The sequence below is a fragment of the Corvus cornix genome, chromosome 20 (genome assembly GCF_000738735.6).
Source record: "Corvus cornix cornix isolate S_Up_H32 chromosome 20, ASM73873v5, whole genome shotgun sequence".
Lineage (NCBI taxonomy): Eukaryota > Metazoa > Chordata > Aves > Passeriformes > Corvidae > Corvus > Corvus cornix.
The window spans coordinates 142675-157636 of NC_046349.1; the positions used below are offsets into that span (position 1 = coordinate 142675).

Below are 14962 nucleotides of genomic sequence, written 5' to 3' on the forward strand. Positions count from 1 at the left end.
TACAGTGAGGAAACTGTTGCCACAGTCCAACTGGTCGACCAGCCAACACAGCACCCCTGTAAAATGCAATGTAAGGACGATGCCAAACTGGGAGAGAAATAAATGTCACTTGAGCAATGAAACTAATGTGAGTGTCTACCCAGTATAGGTTCCTATCAGTATGTACCAAGAGAGCACTGACATGCTCTCTGTAGGCTGACAACAGACGACCAAACTTGGGATTCTAAGGAAGGAAAATGATGTCAATTTACTATTCCATTCTATTCAATCATAAACATGGAAACAGAAACATCAACCCAAAGCAGATCCACAGTAAAGGCCTTGCACTCACTGCAGCAGTTCCTTGTTGCAGTGAGTGTGCTGCAAACCTTGCCACGTGGTTTATAATAGGAGAGAAGTTGGTCGGCCCGTAGAGTTGGATCCGAGGCAGAATCTGGCGGTAGGCATCCACTATTCCTTGGATCCCTGCAACACAAGGAAGGAAAGCTGCCACAAGAGCCCACAATTCCTCCAGTCATTATTTTATAAGCATTACTAAACAGCATAGCCAAAGGACAACTCACACAGCTCCGAACTCCTGAAGGGCAAATAAGCAGCAGCATAACAGGAAATATGGGAAAACAGATGACGAAAACAGTGGACAGCTGCAGAGATCGGATTTGCACATTTCTTCCCCATTCTTCATTCTTCACATCAGTCTTTGTGCCTTTAACATCACAAAGCTCAGGATTCTAGCTTTTGAGTTGGCTGATGGAGAAGGCTTTAAACTAGGTTTGAATGGGGAAGGGGATAAGACCAGGCTTGGCAGACATGAGCCTAGGGCTGGCATGCCAGCATTGGGGGTGAAATCAAGAGCCCAGCTGAAGTTCATCTATACCCTGCTGACTTTGAAGTGTGTGAGTCTCACTGGAACACACTTGCACACTTATGGAGACAAGACAACGAGTCCTATGGTAATAAAAGCCAAAAGGGAAACAGCATAAAATTATCTCAAAAGAATTATGAGTGTTCCTCTAGGAAGGCAACACAGCCAACAGCCCAGCTGAGGTGCTTCACACCAATGCACAGAGCACAGGCAACAAACAGGAGGACCTGAAAGCCACCATGATGCTAGAAAGCTACAACCTTGTGCCATTATTGAAACTTGGTGGGACACCCATGGGAATCCCATGACTTGAGTACAGCTATTGATGGCTACAGGCTGTGAGGAAGGAACAGGCAAGGAAGGAGAGGTGGAGGGGCTGCCCTCTATGCCAAGAATAGGATTGAGTGTGAATATCTGTCTCTGAAGAACAGCCATGTGGGTAAAAATCAGTGTCCAAGGCAACAAAAGGAACTTCATGGTTTTGGGGTCTAATACAGGCTGCCTGATCAAGGGGAACCTGTTGATGAAGCCTTTCTGCTCCAGCTACAGGAGGCACTGTGCTTGCAGGCTCTTGTCCTGCTGGGGGACTTCAACTGTCCTGACATCTGCTGGGAAAGTAGCACAGTGAGCTGTAGGCAATCCTACAGGAGGAGGAGACTCCTGGAATGCATGAAGGATAACTTCTTGACCCAGGTAATCAACAGCCCTGCCAGAGAGGATGCATTACTGGATCTGTTGGTCACCAATGCAAGGCAGCTAATTGGGAACATCAAGATCAGAGGCAGCCTGGACTGCAGTGATCATGCATTGGTGGAATTGGCAGTCCTGAGGAATATGGGTCAGGTAAGAGTAAAGTTAGGCCACTGATGGTTAGGAAAGCAGACTTCCAGCTCTTCAGGGAGATAGTCAGTGGGATCCCCTAGGAGACTGCCCTTGGGGACAAGGGAGAAGAACAGAGCTTGGCAGATTTTTAAGGAAGCCTTCCATAGAACACAAGAGCTAGCAATCCCAGGAGCAAGAAATCAGCCAAAGAAGGCAAGAGACCAGCATAGCTGAGTAGGGAACTGCTAGTCAAACTAAAGGGAAAGAAGCAAATGCATAGATGGTTGAAGCTAAGGCAGGTCACCCAGGAAGGGTATAGAGATCAAGTTCGTTGTGTAGGGATGGCCAAGGTGGAGCTGGAACTGAACCTGGCAAGGTAGGCAAAGAGTAAAAGGAAGGGATTTTACAGGCCCATTAACCAGAAAAGTCAAAGGTGTTAGCCCCTGATCAACAATGCTGGAAAACTGGTAACAGCGGATGAGGAGGCTGAGGTACCCAACAGCTTTTTTGCCTCAGTCTCCAATGGCAAACTCTCTTTCCACACCTTGAGTGGATGAACAGCAGAATGAGGACTGGGGGAGCAAAGTCCCTCTCACTATCAGTAAAGATCAGGTGTGTGATCACTTCAGGTACCTGAATGTACTTAAGTGTATGGGAGCCAATGAGACGCATCCCAGACCCCTGAGGAAATTGGCTGACAGAGTTGCCAAGCCACTCTCCATGATATTTGAAAACTCATGGCAGTCAGGTGAAGTCCCAGGTGACTCGGAAAGGGGAAACACTGTCCCTGTCTTTTAAAAGCGTAGAAAGGAGGACCCTGGGAACTACCGGCCTGTCAGCCTCACCCCTGTGCCTGGGAAGACCATGGGACAGACCCTCCTGGAAGCTCTGCTAAGGACATGGAGGTGATTCAGGACAGCCAGCATGGCTTCATCAAGGGCAAGTCCTCCCTGACCAAGCCAGTGGCCTTGTACAATGGCACAGCTCCGTACACAAGGGGGGGGACACAGATGTCCTTTATCTGGACTTCTGTAAAGCCTTTGAAACAGACCCCCACAACATCCTTCTCTCTAAATCAGAGAGAGATGGATTGGATGAGTGGACTGTTAGATGGTGTATTGGTTTGGCACAGGCTGGCATTAGGTAGCAGGGGGGCCACAAAGATGGCTCCTGTAAGGAAGCTGCTGGAAGCTTCCCACCATGTCCAGCAGAGCCAATGGCTGGTGGCTCTGAAGATGGACATGCTGCTGGCCAAGGCTGGGCCAATTAGGGATGATGTAACACCTCTGTGATAACAGATTTCAGAAGAAATCAAAACAAAGTGGGGCATGCACAGTTTTAATTGCAGCTAGAGAAGAGGAGGAAGTGAACACATGTGAGAGAAACAACAGGGAGACACCAAGGGCAGGGAAGAAGGAGGGGGAGGAGGTGCTCCAGGCACCGCGGCCGAGATTCCTCTGCAGGCCATGGTGAAGACCACGGTGAAGCAGCCGTGCCCCTGCAGCCCCTGGGGATCCACGGGGGGTGCAGAGATCCACCCGCAGCCCCTGGGGGAGGTGCCCGTGCCAGAACGGGTGGATGCCTGGAGGAGGCTGTGATCCAGTGGGAGTCCCGATGGAGAGAGAGGGCCCTGCTTCCAGGCTGGAGCAGCCTGGCCTTGGAGGACTGCAGCCCGTGGAAAGAGAGACCCACAGTGCAGCAGTTTTGGGAGGACTGTGTGCCCATGGGAGGGACTGACAGTGCAGCAGTTTTGGGAGGACTGCTGCTCGTGAGAGTGGACCCACGCCGGGGAAGGTCACGGAGAACTGTCTCCCGTGGGAGGGAGCCCCCGGCCGCACAGGGGAAGGACTCCTCTCCTGGACCAGCAGAAGGAAATCTCAGTGATGGACTGACAGAACCCCCATGCCCTGTCTCCCTGCACTGTTAGTGGGAAGGAGGGAGGGGCTGGGGGGTGGAAGGTGTTCTGAGGGCTTATTTTACTTCTCATTATCCTCCTCTGACTCTGTTAGTAATAAATTCACTTCGCAACTTAAGTTGAACCTGTTTCACCCTTGAAGTGTTTTATTCTCCTGGTCCTTATCTTGCTCATGAAGCCTTGGGTAATTTTTTTTTTCCTTTTCCCTCCTCTGCCCAGCTGCGGCAGAGAAGGGTGAGCGAGCAGCTCTTGTGGGTGCCTGGTGTTGGGCCAGTGCCAAACCACGATAGATGGATAAGAAAGCGGTTGGACAGTCACATCCAGAGGGTAGTGCTCGATGGCTCAGAGTCCCAATGGACATCAGTGACAAGTGGGGTCCCTCTGGGGTCCATATTGGGACCAGTGTTATTTAATATCTTCATTAATACATGAAGAGAACAAGTGTACCCTCAGCAGGTTTGCAGATGACACACCTGAAGGACAGGGCCATCCACAGGGACCTGGACAAGCTTGAGAAGTGGCCCACGGCAACCTCAGGAGGTTTAACAAGGCCAGATGCTGGTGTGGCACCTGGGTTGGGTATCAGTCCCAGTATCGATCCCCACTGGCGCAGGAACAGATCGAGAGCAGCCCTGCTGAAAAGGATTTTGGGGGTGCTGGTGGATGAGAGGCTGCACACACCCGGCCGTGTGCGCTGGCACCCAGAAACCAACCATGTCCTGGCTGCATCAAAAGAAGTGTGGACAGCAGGTCAAGGGAGGGGATTCTGCCCCTCTACTCCCCTCAGGTGAGGCCCCACCTGCAGTGCTGCATCCAGCTCTGGAGTCCTCAGCACCAGACAGACATGGACCTGTTGGAGCCAGTCCAGAGGAGGCCACCAAGTTGATCAGGGGGATGGAGCACCTCTCTTATGAGGAAAGGCTGAGAGAATCGGGTTTGTTCAGCCTGGAAAAGAGGAGGCTTAGGGGTGACATAACTGCAGCCTTCCAGCTCCTAAAGGGGGCTTACAAGAAAAATGGAGAGGGACTTTTTACAAGAGCATGTAGTGACAGGACAAAGAGGAATTGATTCAAACTGAGAGTAGGTTTCAATTATTAGGAGGAAATTTCAATATTAGGAGGAAATTTCAACATTAGGAGGAAATTCTTTGCTCTGAGGGTGGTGAGGCACTGGAATGGGTTTGACCAGAGTAGTTGTGGCTGCCCCTTCCTTGGAAGTGTTCAAGGCCAGACTGGATGGAACTCTGAGCAACCTGGCCTAGTGAAAGGTCTCCCTGCCCATGACAGGGGGTTGAAACTAGATGATCTTTAATGTCCTTTCCAATCCAAACCATTCTATGATTCTATAAAGTTGCAGGAAAAATAATCTAGCAAAGATATGATGAAGACTGTTTACTTTGTCCTTTCTACCTTGTCAATTTATCTTGTTTAATTGGTTATGTTCTAATTAGACAAGGTCAGAAGCTCTCGGGAACACTGACTTTTCATTTTCTTTGTGCAGAATTTAGAAAACAATCTCTGATTGAAGATTCAACCATTTCTGTAACAGAAATAGCAATATCTAAGGGTTTTTTTCATGCAAAAAGCTTTTCTCAGGTTAACTAAACAAAAAAAATTTTTGAACTCCTATTTTAAATGGTACATGTTCTTCTGTGGATCCATCTAAATTGGCCTATTCCTAGCTTGTATCGATGTAGCTTCATTTGCCACTGCTGTTTACATTGTCCACCATCAAGTTTTAGCATGGTACCACTCAAAACTGCTGTACAAAGAACCTAAAAGACCACAGACCCAGATCCCAGTGAGGCAGACAATGCTGAACTGAGAAGAAATGCTTGGATTTTAGCACTGAATCTCTAATTCCACTTTTTGTTGGCCTAAGACCAAAGAGAAAAACTAAGTGACAAATGCTCATTCAAGAACAATTCTGTGTGACAGCATGATGAGAGAGATCTTAGTCCTTAAAGGTCATAATCTAGCATTGGGAGCAGCCCTTAAATACAGCAGTGTGGTGGGGTGATCCTGGCTGGATATGAGGTGCCCACCAAAGCCATTTATCACCCCACTCTTCAGCTGGACAGGGGAGAGAAAATACAACAAGGCTCATGGGTCAAGGTAAAGACAGGGAGATTGCTCAGCATCCACTGTCATTGGCAAAACATTTTTGCCAAATTGACATGGGGAAATCAGTTGAATTTGTTGCCAATCAAATCAGAATAGGACGAAGAAAAGTAAAAACTAAGTCTTAAAAACATTTTCCCCTCACCTCCCCTCTTCTCAGGCTCAACTTCACTCCCAAATTCTCTCTCTCCTCTCCCCTCAGTGGCACAGCAAATGGGGGCTGTGGTCAGTTCATGTCATCTCTGCTGCTCCTTCCTCACTCAGAGGAAAGTCTCTCCTCACTCGTCCCCTGCCCCAGCATGGGGTCAATCCCACAGGAGACAATCCTCAATAAACTTCTCCCATGGGAGTGCCTCCCACAAGCTGCAGATCTTCATGAATTGCCCATGTAGGTCCCTCCCACAAAATGCACTCTCTGAGGAACAGACTGCTCCAGGGTGGGGCAACCATGGGCTGGTGGTGGGTATTTGCTCCCCCATGGACCTCCATGGGCTGCAGGGGCACAGCTGTCTCATCCTGGCCTTCACCACAGGCTGCAGGAGAATCTCTGCTTGAGTGCCTGAAACACTTCCTCCTCCTTCTTCTTTACCAACCTTGTATTCAAGGTTTCCAGTATTGCTTCTCTCACATACTCTCACTCCTTCCCTCTGATTGCTGGCACACAGGGGTTTTTTCCCCCTTCTTAAATCTATTATCCCACCATCGCTGATGGACTTGGCCTTTGCCAGTGATAAGTCTGCCTTGGAGCCAGCTGGCATCAGCTCCATTCGACATGGGGGAAGCCTCTAGCAGCTTGTCAGAGAAGCCACCCCTGTAGTCCCCACTACCAAAACCTTGCCATGCAAAGCCAATATAACCTGAAAGCACCTCCACTGAAGAAGATGGCTATGAAAAAAAGCAAGCTTTTAAGACAAATTTTAAGAGAACAGTCAAACATATCCACACATATCCCATTGCTGGTGAAGTAACCTTGGTCTCTAACAGCCTCAGCAGATGGTGGCACTGGAATCTTATTAAGCACAGGCACAGGGCTGAGCTGAATCCACTGCCACCTGTAATCCAGCCGAAGTAACCAAGTTGAAGCAACAAAAATTTTAGCACAGACTGACAATCAATTAAATCTAGACCCCTTCACTGGAGCTTATGGCGCTTGCACAGAAATCTGCATCAACACACATCTGCTTTTGTCAGCATCAAGGTGAGAGTAAATCTATGTTTGCCCCATGTCTTGGTGCTGCATTTGATTTTCACCAGTTATGAAATAAACACAGCACTTCAAACATCTCCCCCTCCCAGTGACATTATTAATAAGGAGGTGTCCTCACCTTGGCAATAAGGGTTGCTGGGGTTGAAGTTCAAAGCAAACTCATGAGATACCTTGGGAAATGGGACATTACAAACAGTTAGGGAATGCAGACACAACAGAGCAAGGGCCCAGCATTGTGAAGGTCCTACCTGCCAGCTAGGAGGAACCTGAGCACCAAACCCAAATGCAGGAAACAGCTTGTCCCTGGAAAGAAAGGGCAGCAACAAAAAATAAGAGCAATTCTATAATAACTCACTCTTCTGTTTTATTCACCAAAAGTAACTGGAGACCAAGGCAGAATTCCTGCCATAAGGAATTGGTACATCATTTAGCTGCCCATGGCCTGGCACCAGGTATCCAATGTTTTCGGGCTTGGGCTTGAGAGCTAGGTAATTTCTTTCAGTGCAGCACCCCACAGGACTCTCAGGACATTTCAAAGTAGCAGGAGAAAAGCCAGACCAACCCCAGCCTGGCTACAGGACAAAGCAGACAAACATGTTCCCATTCCCACTGAATCAAATAGGACATTCATGTTTGCAATGTGTCATCTGTAACAAGGGATCAGTGCTCAGCTGAAGCACCAAGGGAGTCAAAAGGGACAAGCCAAGCAAATATGCCAAATTATGAAGAGCTGCCATTGCCCTCCCTAGCACTGACAGAAGCAAGAGGAAACAGTAGCACCTCCTAAAGGGATCTCCCAAGGAAAGGCAGCCCTCAATCATTAAAACAGTGCAGGGCTAGAACAAGTTGGGACACATTTGTGACATGGTGACTGGATCAATCAAGATCATTACATACGTGTCATAATCCTGGACTACACTTCCCACACTCCAGATGGCACTCAGGTACTCATTTATCCCATCTGGGCTGATGTAGTGAAGAGAATCTGGTGATTTGGGATCGCCATTGGAGGCAGTGAAGTCTACACCCACCTGATCAGGCAACATGATGGCAGCAAGTCACTGATATGTCAGCACAAACAAATGAAAAGAACTAACTATATCCAGAAACAGGGGGTTAGCTCAGGCCCATACAGTTCCTTTCCTCCCAGGCACACAGCAGCCCTACACAGCGACAGGCACACATGCCTGCACCCCTTTTCCCACCTGGGTACAGGTATTTCCAAGTCGTAGCAATCCTTCCCACTGACAGACTGAACCAACTTCTCAAAAGAAGTTTGAGAAGCCCTAGCTCCATTAAAGTGCTACTTGATCGCAAAAAGTAAAAATATAGTATTATTTGGGTTTTGCAGATTTCATCACTGCAAATTCACACTGCATTTGCAGTCACTCATGCTGCCAATAAAAACTAAACACAACCTCACTGCTTTTGTCCTGTCATCTACCAATACAGGCAGTGGGGAACAACTCACCGTAAAGTTAATCTGGCAACCTCCCATCACATAGTCCAGAAATGAATATTCTGTCTCAATCTAGAGAAACAGACAGACAGTGTTACACCTACTCATTTCACTACAATCAGAAAATAAAAGAAGTAAAAAAAAAAACCCAACAAAAATCTTCCTACCTTGCAGGATTTTATCCTAATAATGCCAGAGTTTTTGTAGTGCTTTTTCTTTTGTTTTTTCTCAGGATGAATGCATTCATATTCCACCTACAGAAAGCAAGCACAGAAGCAGCAAGTTCCAAAATATCTGCCTTTACAGGAGAGCAAATTATTGAAACAAGCGGTGTCACACATCCCACAATTTCAGAGTTACCAAAATACCCAGCAGAATTAAGAAATGTAATTTTAGAAGGTCTGCAACTACTTTGGCTGCTATCTGACAAGCTAAATGGGGTGCTTTTGACACCAGCACTGGGCAGAGAAGGCAAAAATCTCAGGGTGGGGAGGCCAAAAAGCCTAGGCCACAGGTTCCCAGTGGCAGTATCTGCCTGTTTGGATTCACTCGCATTCACAAGGTTCTGAATTCACAAGGGCTCGAAAAAAGGCAGGAACCTTCCACTCACTTTTGGATTATGACCCATCAACCTGGATGGCAACTGAGTAGTCCTGGGCTACATCCTGTGTGCAAATACATCTGACTCAATTCAGGTGGGACATCTCCAAAAGAATGAGATGTCAGGTTTTCACTGCAGACAACAAAGCAAAACCAGCACCACCAGCATGTGACTCAACTTACTCTAGACCAGTCGACCAAGACAAGTGCCCCTTGGAAGGACTGCTGCTCTCTGTTAGCTGGCAAGGTGACCAGAGTGCTCAGGAGGGTGACCAGCTCCAGCACAAACATTATCTGAGACAAGCTGTGCTTCTGGACTCATCTGTTACAGCACCAACAAGCAATTTTATTTTCGCTTGACTCAGCAGAGGCCAAAGCAAGCTGAACTGCTGGGAAAAGTAGCTCAGAAGACAACAGGGCCAGCAGAAAAAAGGCTCAAGGATGTTTTCAGAAATAAGAATGGTAACAGAACCCAAAGAAAACAAAGAAATATAATTCCCACACCAGTTTTTATTCTTTCCAAATGTTGGCTTAGTAATACAACAACATAGACAAAAATATGCATGCTTGGAGGCAACAACTAAAAGTGTATATCTGAGGTCAATATTAAAAAGGGGGTTTGAAAGCCTGAATTCTGGACTAAGTTAGCAGGCTGAGGAAGCTCACCAGAGAGCCGGCACCAGCTGTCTGCATCTTCGCCAGGGTCGTTTCCAAAGTGCCTATCAAGTCATGTGAGCCGTCGCTGTCATGATCTGCACACTGCACCTGAAAGGAGGAGGGAGCAGGCAATGGGCAGGCTTCCTGTCTTAGGGAGACCGGCCACGGCTCACTGCCCCACCTTCTGTCTGACAGCTCTGCTCTATGCTGGTGTACTCCCCCATACCATCAGGACTGGGGATTTTGGCCACATCACTAACTGAAACCCAGGAGCAAAGACACACAGCCAGAGAGAATCTCAAGAGAGGAACATATTCACTTCCTCACCCACTTAAATATGCATGGTGAAAAATAAAATCTTTCCGTGGTTTAAATATAAGAGATTAAATAAATAAATAAAAATTTTAAAGAAACATTAAAAGCCCCCAACATTTCACAGCCCAGATGTGTAAATGTGAGATCATTCAGGACAAGATATGCAACTGGGGTAAGGGGAACAAGAAATTAAAACTTTGTTATCTAAGATATGCTCTTTTTTCTGTCCAACAATAGCATCAATTTACAGGAAAATTGCAATTTCCATGCAACAGTAAGTCTGTCTCTTTCTGCATCTTATACCAACCAAATTATAAATACTTTATTAATAAACAGTCATTTTTATATCAGCATGAAGGCTTTAGAACTAGATAATGCAAAAGAACAATGCATTTACAAATGAAAATATACTAGTAACTATGGCTTACAGCAACATGGTGTCATAGCTCTCCACAAAATCACCAGTAAGGAGCATTTCTAACACATTCAGTCCATATGACTGCAGAACACAAGTAATTCCAGAAGCAGTCAACTAAGGAACAAGTGTAAGCAGCTGCCTTCTCCTCCTCTGAAGCTCACATGCCACACAGATTCAGGGACTCTCTTTCTGAGATCTGCCTTTAGTAATCAAGAAATTGATGCTACTCCAGTATAAACCACAGTGACAGCTTTCTCCTAAGGACAATGGGTCAAGATGAACCCATGGGTAACACCCCAATAAGGGTGTCAAATGCAATGGCTAGGTATCTGAATTTGACACTGGGTTCTTTAAGGACTACTCAAGATCTACATGGGATCTTCCACTGGTATCAATGGAAAACCCATACAAACAGCCAAGTGAATTATGACCTAATGTAGTCACCTAAATGGGAAGCACCATGGCGTAGATGCTGAGAAGGCTAGCAGAGAAAAATTCTCCACTTTTTACTGTCTCATGTGAAAGTCTCCATTCTCACGCAAGCTATCTGTCTGATGGTTTGCTAGCTGGTAAACATTTGCAGGTGCAGGGCTGTTGTGAGAACAAAGTGGAATGTTTTGGTTCACTAAGAATAATATTTTGAAATGGGTGGTTATACCTCTTAGCCTATCACTGGTAGGTGGTTGACCAGTGGGCCAATCATGTAATTTCTCTTTTGCGATCCATGCTATAAAAAGATGGGGGTTTGGCATTAAAAGGTCGGCTTTTACCATATCTTCTCTGACAATCTATGTTGTTTGTCACTGTCCCTGCACACAACAGCAACACCATGGCATCCTTCAGTGTCTTAAGGGCAAAAGATACCACAGAGACTGTTCCCCCTTCTCCTCCTCCATCCTTTCCCACCCCACTTCATCTCTTCTCTTCTAGACACTCTACCATGAAGCAACTCCCACCCCTCCTGCCTGAACTTCACTTGGCTTCTCCCAACAATTCTGATGTTTGCACATCACCCAAAAGCAACTGGATCATGCCTGGGAGGCCAAGGAAGGAGGCTCTTGTGCAGAAGCCACAGTGCAGACTCCCAGTGAAGGGTGTCCTTTGTGCCAGTACACCTGGAGACCTGCAGGGAATTCAGCAGCTGCCACCTCCACACACCTCCTCTCCCCTCCGTCCTGCTCCTGCTCCCCTCATAGCCATGCCAAGAACCAGTTTTGTTATTAGTTCACAACACAGAATGGCTTAAAACAAACCTCTTTTTACAAGGGTTTTTTCTAAGACTGGCCAAGATTCACTGCAGGCAGCCCAAAGAGCAGTGTTGCTGCAAAAAAAAACCCTTCCAATACTGCAGGACACTGTATAGTTATTTACTGATTATTTCTTTGCAAATGAACTGTCCAGTACTCACAACGAGCCATGGAATACAGTCAGCAAGGAAAAGGCCCCTTTCATCTACAAGAAGAACTTTCAAAATTCACAGAAAATTGTCAGGGTCCCTTCCCCCACCATGTAGCCCTGGGAGAGGGGCCCTTGAGGGCACAGACACAGGGTTTCTCTGCCCCTGCTCAGCCTCGTTCCCCTTTGGTTGTTTTGTGTTCCCCTGCGCGGGCAGAAGGACCCTTGGTCCCGTGATTGAAGAGTTCCTTGGCAGAGCCCGGCCATGCAGCTGGAGAAATAAACATCTCTGAAACATCTAGCAAGAATCCGTCCATATATATTTCTTTCCCACGGGACTCCTGGTTTGATACATCATGTTACAGAATCCCCGCTGTAACAAATGGTAGAGAATTGCAAGCAGAACGATCCCCGATCCCTAAGCAACTGATTTGTGTGAGTAAACCCTGGAAACTTTGGATTCCTCTTCTTGGTTTTGTTTTGCTATTCCATATCTAAACTATGGAGGAACCGTGGGAAGACTCTTGGCTCTCAGAGCCACATATGGACATTTATCTTAAACTTGAAAAGATTCTTGAACAACGATTTGTAAATTTTAGCTTAATTCAAGCTCAAAAGGAACTGAAACACTTCCTGGCATGGTTGTTTAAGAACTTTTTCTACGTTTCTTGGGATTTAATTCTTACCAAAGACTTTTGGAACACTGTTTGAACCCAGTTAATTTTTGAGTCAAAATATATGCCGATGGAAGAATATTTTTGTGAATATTATTTAATTACTGAGACTGTTGAACAATGTCAGCTGTGTCTTGGCGAAGGGAAGCCTGGCGCAGGGACCGTGCGACCCAGGCCACGTGCACCGAGCGCTCTGCGAGCAGCAGCGAGGCAGTTCCCGCGCGCGGGCGGAGCCAAGCGAGCCGCAGTGTCGGTGGTGGAGCGAGGCGCGGCGGGAGCGGCGGGACCTGGCGGTGCCCACATGGCCCCGTGCAGCGCGTGGTGGAGCGAGCCCCGTGAACGCCCGACCGAGAGGGGCGGCAGCGCAGCTGAGAGCAGAAGCAGCAGACTGCAGAGAGCTGAGCAGTGCGGCCCAACCCGGCCCGCGCAGCCCCGAATGCGACCCCAGGAAGAGCGCACAGGCAAGAGCAGCCCCGACAATTCCAACACAGGAGCAAGCGAAAACAAAAGAGAAAGCAAAAATGCAGCAAGACAGAAAACAGCAGCCACTCAGAAAAAAGAAAAGATCACCGTAGCTAAAGTTTTAGGAATAGTAAAATGGTATAATGTTAAACAAAATTATGGTTTTATAACAAGATGTGACAACCAGCAAGACATAATTCGTGCATAGAACTGCTATTAAAAAGAATAACCCTGAAAAATGCATCCCAAGCTTGGGAGATGGAGAGGTGGTGGAATTCAGAATTGTACTAGGTAGAAAAGGGTTACAAGCATCGCAGGTCACTGGGCCTGATGGTGTTTCTGTAAAAGGCAGCATATGTGCTAAAAATCGTAGTCATGTTAGACAATATCTACATTATAAGCAACCCCTACAGTCTCCCTTTCCTAATCCCACCTTTCCCTTTTACCCTATATCCTATTACCCCCAGTGTATTCCCAATCCGTTTTTCACCCCATGGCTTCCCTATACAATTCCCTTTCCCTACAACTCCTCTCCGATGCTGAGGGGGGGATGAAAAGGGGAAGGGAAAAAATTAAACCCTCTCCTGCCTCAGTTTCCCCACAAAGCACGCTCAGAGAGTTCTGTCTCCCTTCTGTCAGCCTTAAGATGTTCCAGAGAATCTGTTTGGACATTTAAAGACTCAGGAGGGTGGCTTGTTTTGTTTTAAAACTGTTCTTGTTATGTTTATCCAGTTGTTTTCAATGTTAAGCTTTAAATCTCTTTTGTTAAAAATAAACAGGTGAAATGTCGGGGTTCCTCCCCCCCGCCATGTAGCCCTGGGAGAGGGGCCCTGGGGGGGGAGACACGGGGTTTCCCTGCCCCTGCTCAGCCTCGTTCCCCATTGGTTGGTTTGTGTTCCCTGCGCAGGCAAGGACCCTCGGGTCCCGTGACTGCCTCAGTTCCTCGGCAGAGCCCCGGCCATGCAGCTGGGAAAATAAACATCGCTGAAACATCTATCAAGAATTGGTCCATATATATTTCTTTTCCATGAGCCTCCTTGTTTGATATGCGTGTTACAGTAGTCCCCGCACTGTAACAGAAAATTATTTTGCCTTTGTGTATATGCCATGAAACCTGTGAATACCAACACCCACAAACTTCTATTTTGCTACTTCTATTCGATACATTTGCTATTGCCATTTAAATAACTATGGGGCTGAGCCACTGCTTTCACTTATTTTTCACAAAACTGTCACAAAGATTAGGCTGTGTTACAAATACGAGCTGTTCTTAACACAGAACAAGAACATCACTCTGCATCACAATGAAGAAAGAATTACCATAACACTAGGTAGTATTTGATCAAAAAATTTATGTTCACACATATATTCAGCATGTAATCCTCATACACAGCTGGCAAAGTTGTTGTTTAGGGATACACCAAAATGTCTGTTTTCGCTGTGCTGAAGTTCAAGTTCTCCCTTCCCTGACTACCAGTATTTCATGCATAATTGCTCCTAGGTAAATTTTTGGAAGCCTCAAACAAGAGGTTTCAAGGAATTGTCCTGGGTTGCAGTGTATTCTATTACCATCCTCATGAGCTGTTGAAACCAGGTGGGGCAGTGTTTCCTTGCCTCCTCCCTCCGGACCATCTTCTGTTAATGGCCCATCATTGTCCTGCCACATGACTCACAGATAACTCCCTCCGGACTATCTTCTGTTAATGAGCCTAATCAACACTTGGCCTCATGACTCATTACCCCATTGTGAGATGCTCCACCCAGAGGGAGGAACCAAGCATTCCATCCTGGATATAATCTGAGATCCCAAACACCACAGACACCCTTTCTGTGAATCTACTGGATTCCCAGAGCACAGGAGCTACATAGCCACAACTGGACCTTCTGAGGAAGAGCAGCCCCTTCTACAGGATCACCGCTTCAACAGAACCACATCCACCACTTCAGGAGGACTGCAGCCACCATCTTATGGGACTGCTACCGCCCCCCTGACTAACAGGGCATCAGGTTGTATCCTGACTCTGTCACTTTGAACCAGTGGTTTCTGCCTTTT

General features: G+C 46.9%; 1 protein-coding gene across 6 annotated transcripts in view; it reads right to left on the minus strand.

The window, feature by feature from the left end:
* The window catches only part of CPNE1 (copine 1), a 50705-nt gene that overhangs the window by 3485 nt on the left and 32258 nt on the right, over window positions 1-14962 (minus strand). For 4 of the 6 annotated variants that reach the window (XM_039563600.1, XM_039563598.1, XM_039563599.1 and 1 more), the window contains 7 exons: window positions 9655-9753; window positions 8556-8642; window positions 8401-8460; window positions 7827-7960; window positions 7178-7232; window positions 7048-7099; window positions 332-465 (listed from right to left, as the gene is read on the minus strand). In XM_039563600.1, coding sequence (XP_039419534.1) covers window positions 332-465; window positions 7048-7099; window positions 7178-7232; window positions 7827-7960; window positions 8401-8460; window positions 8556-8642; window positions 9655-9753 — 621 coding nt within the window. The remainder of the gene's footprint in view (window positions 1-331; window positions 466-7047; window positions 7100-7177; window positions 7233-7826; window positions 7961-8400; window positions 8461-8555; window positions 8643-9654; window positions 9754-14962) is intronic. The other 2 variants (XR_005603488.1, XM_039563601.1) reach the window with 2 other exon arrangements.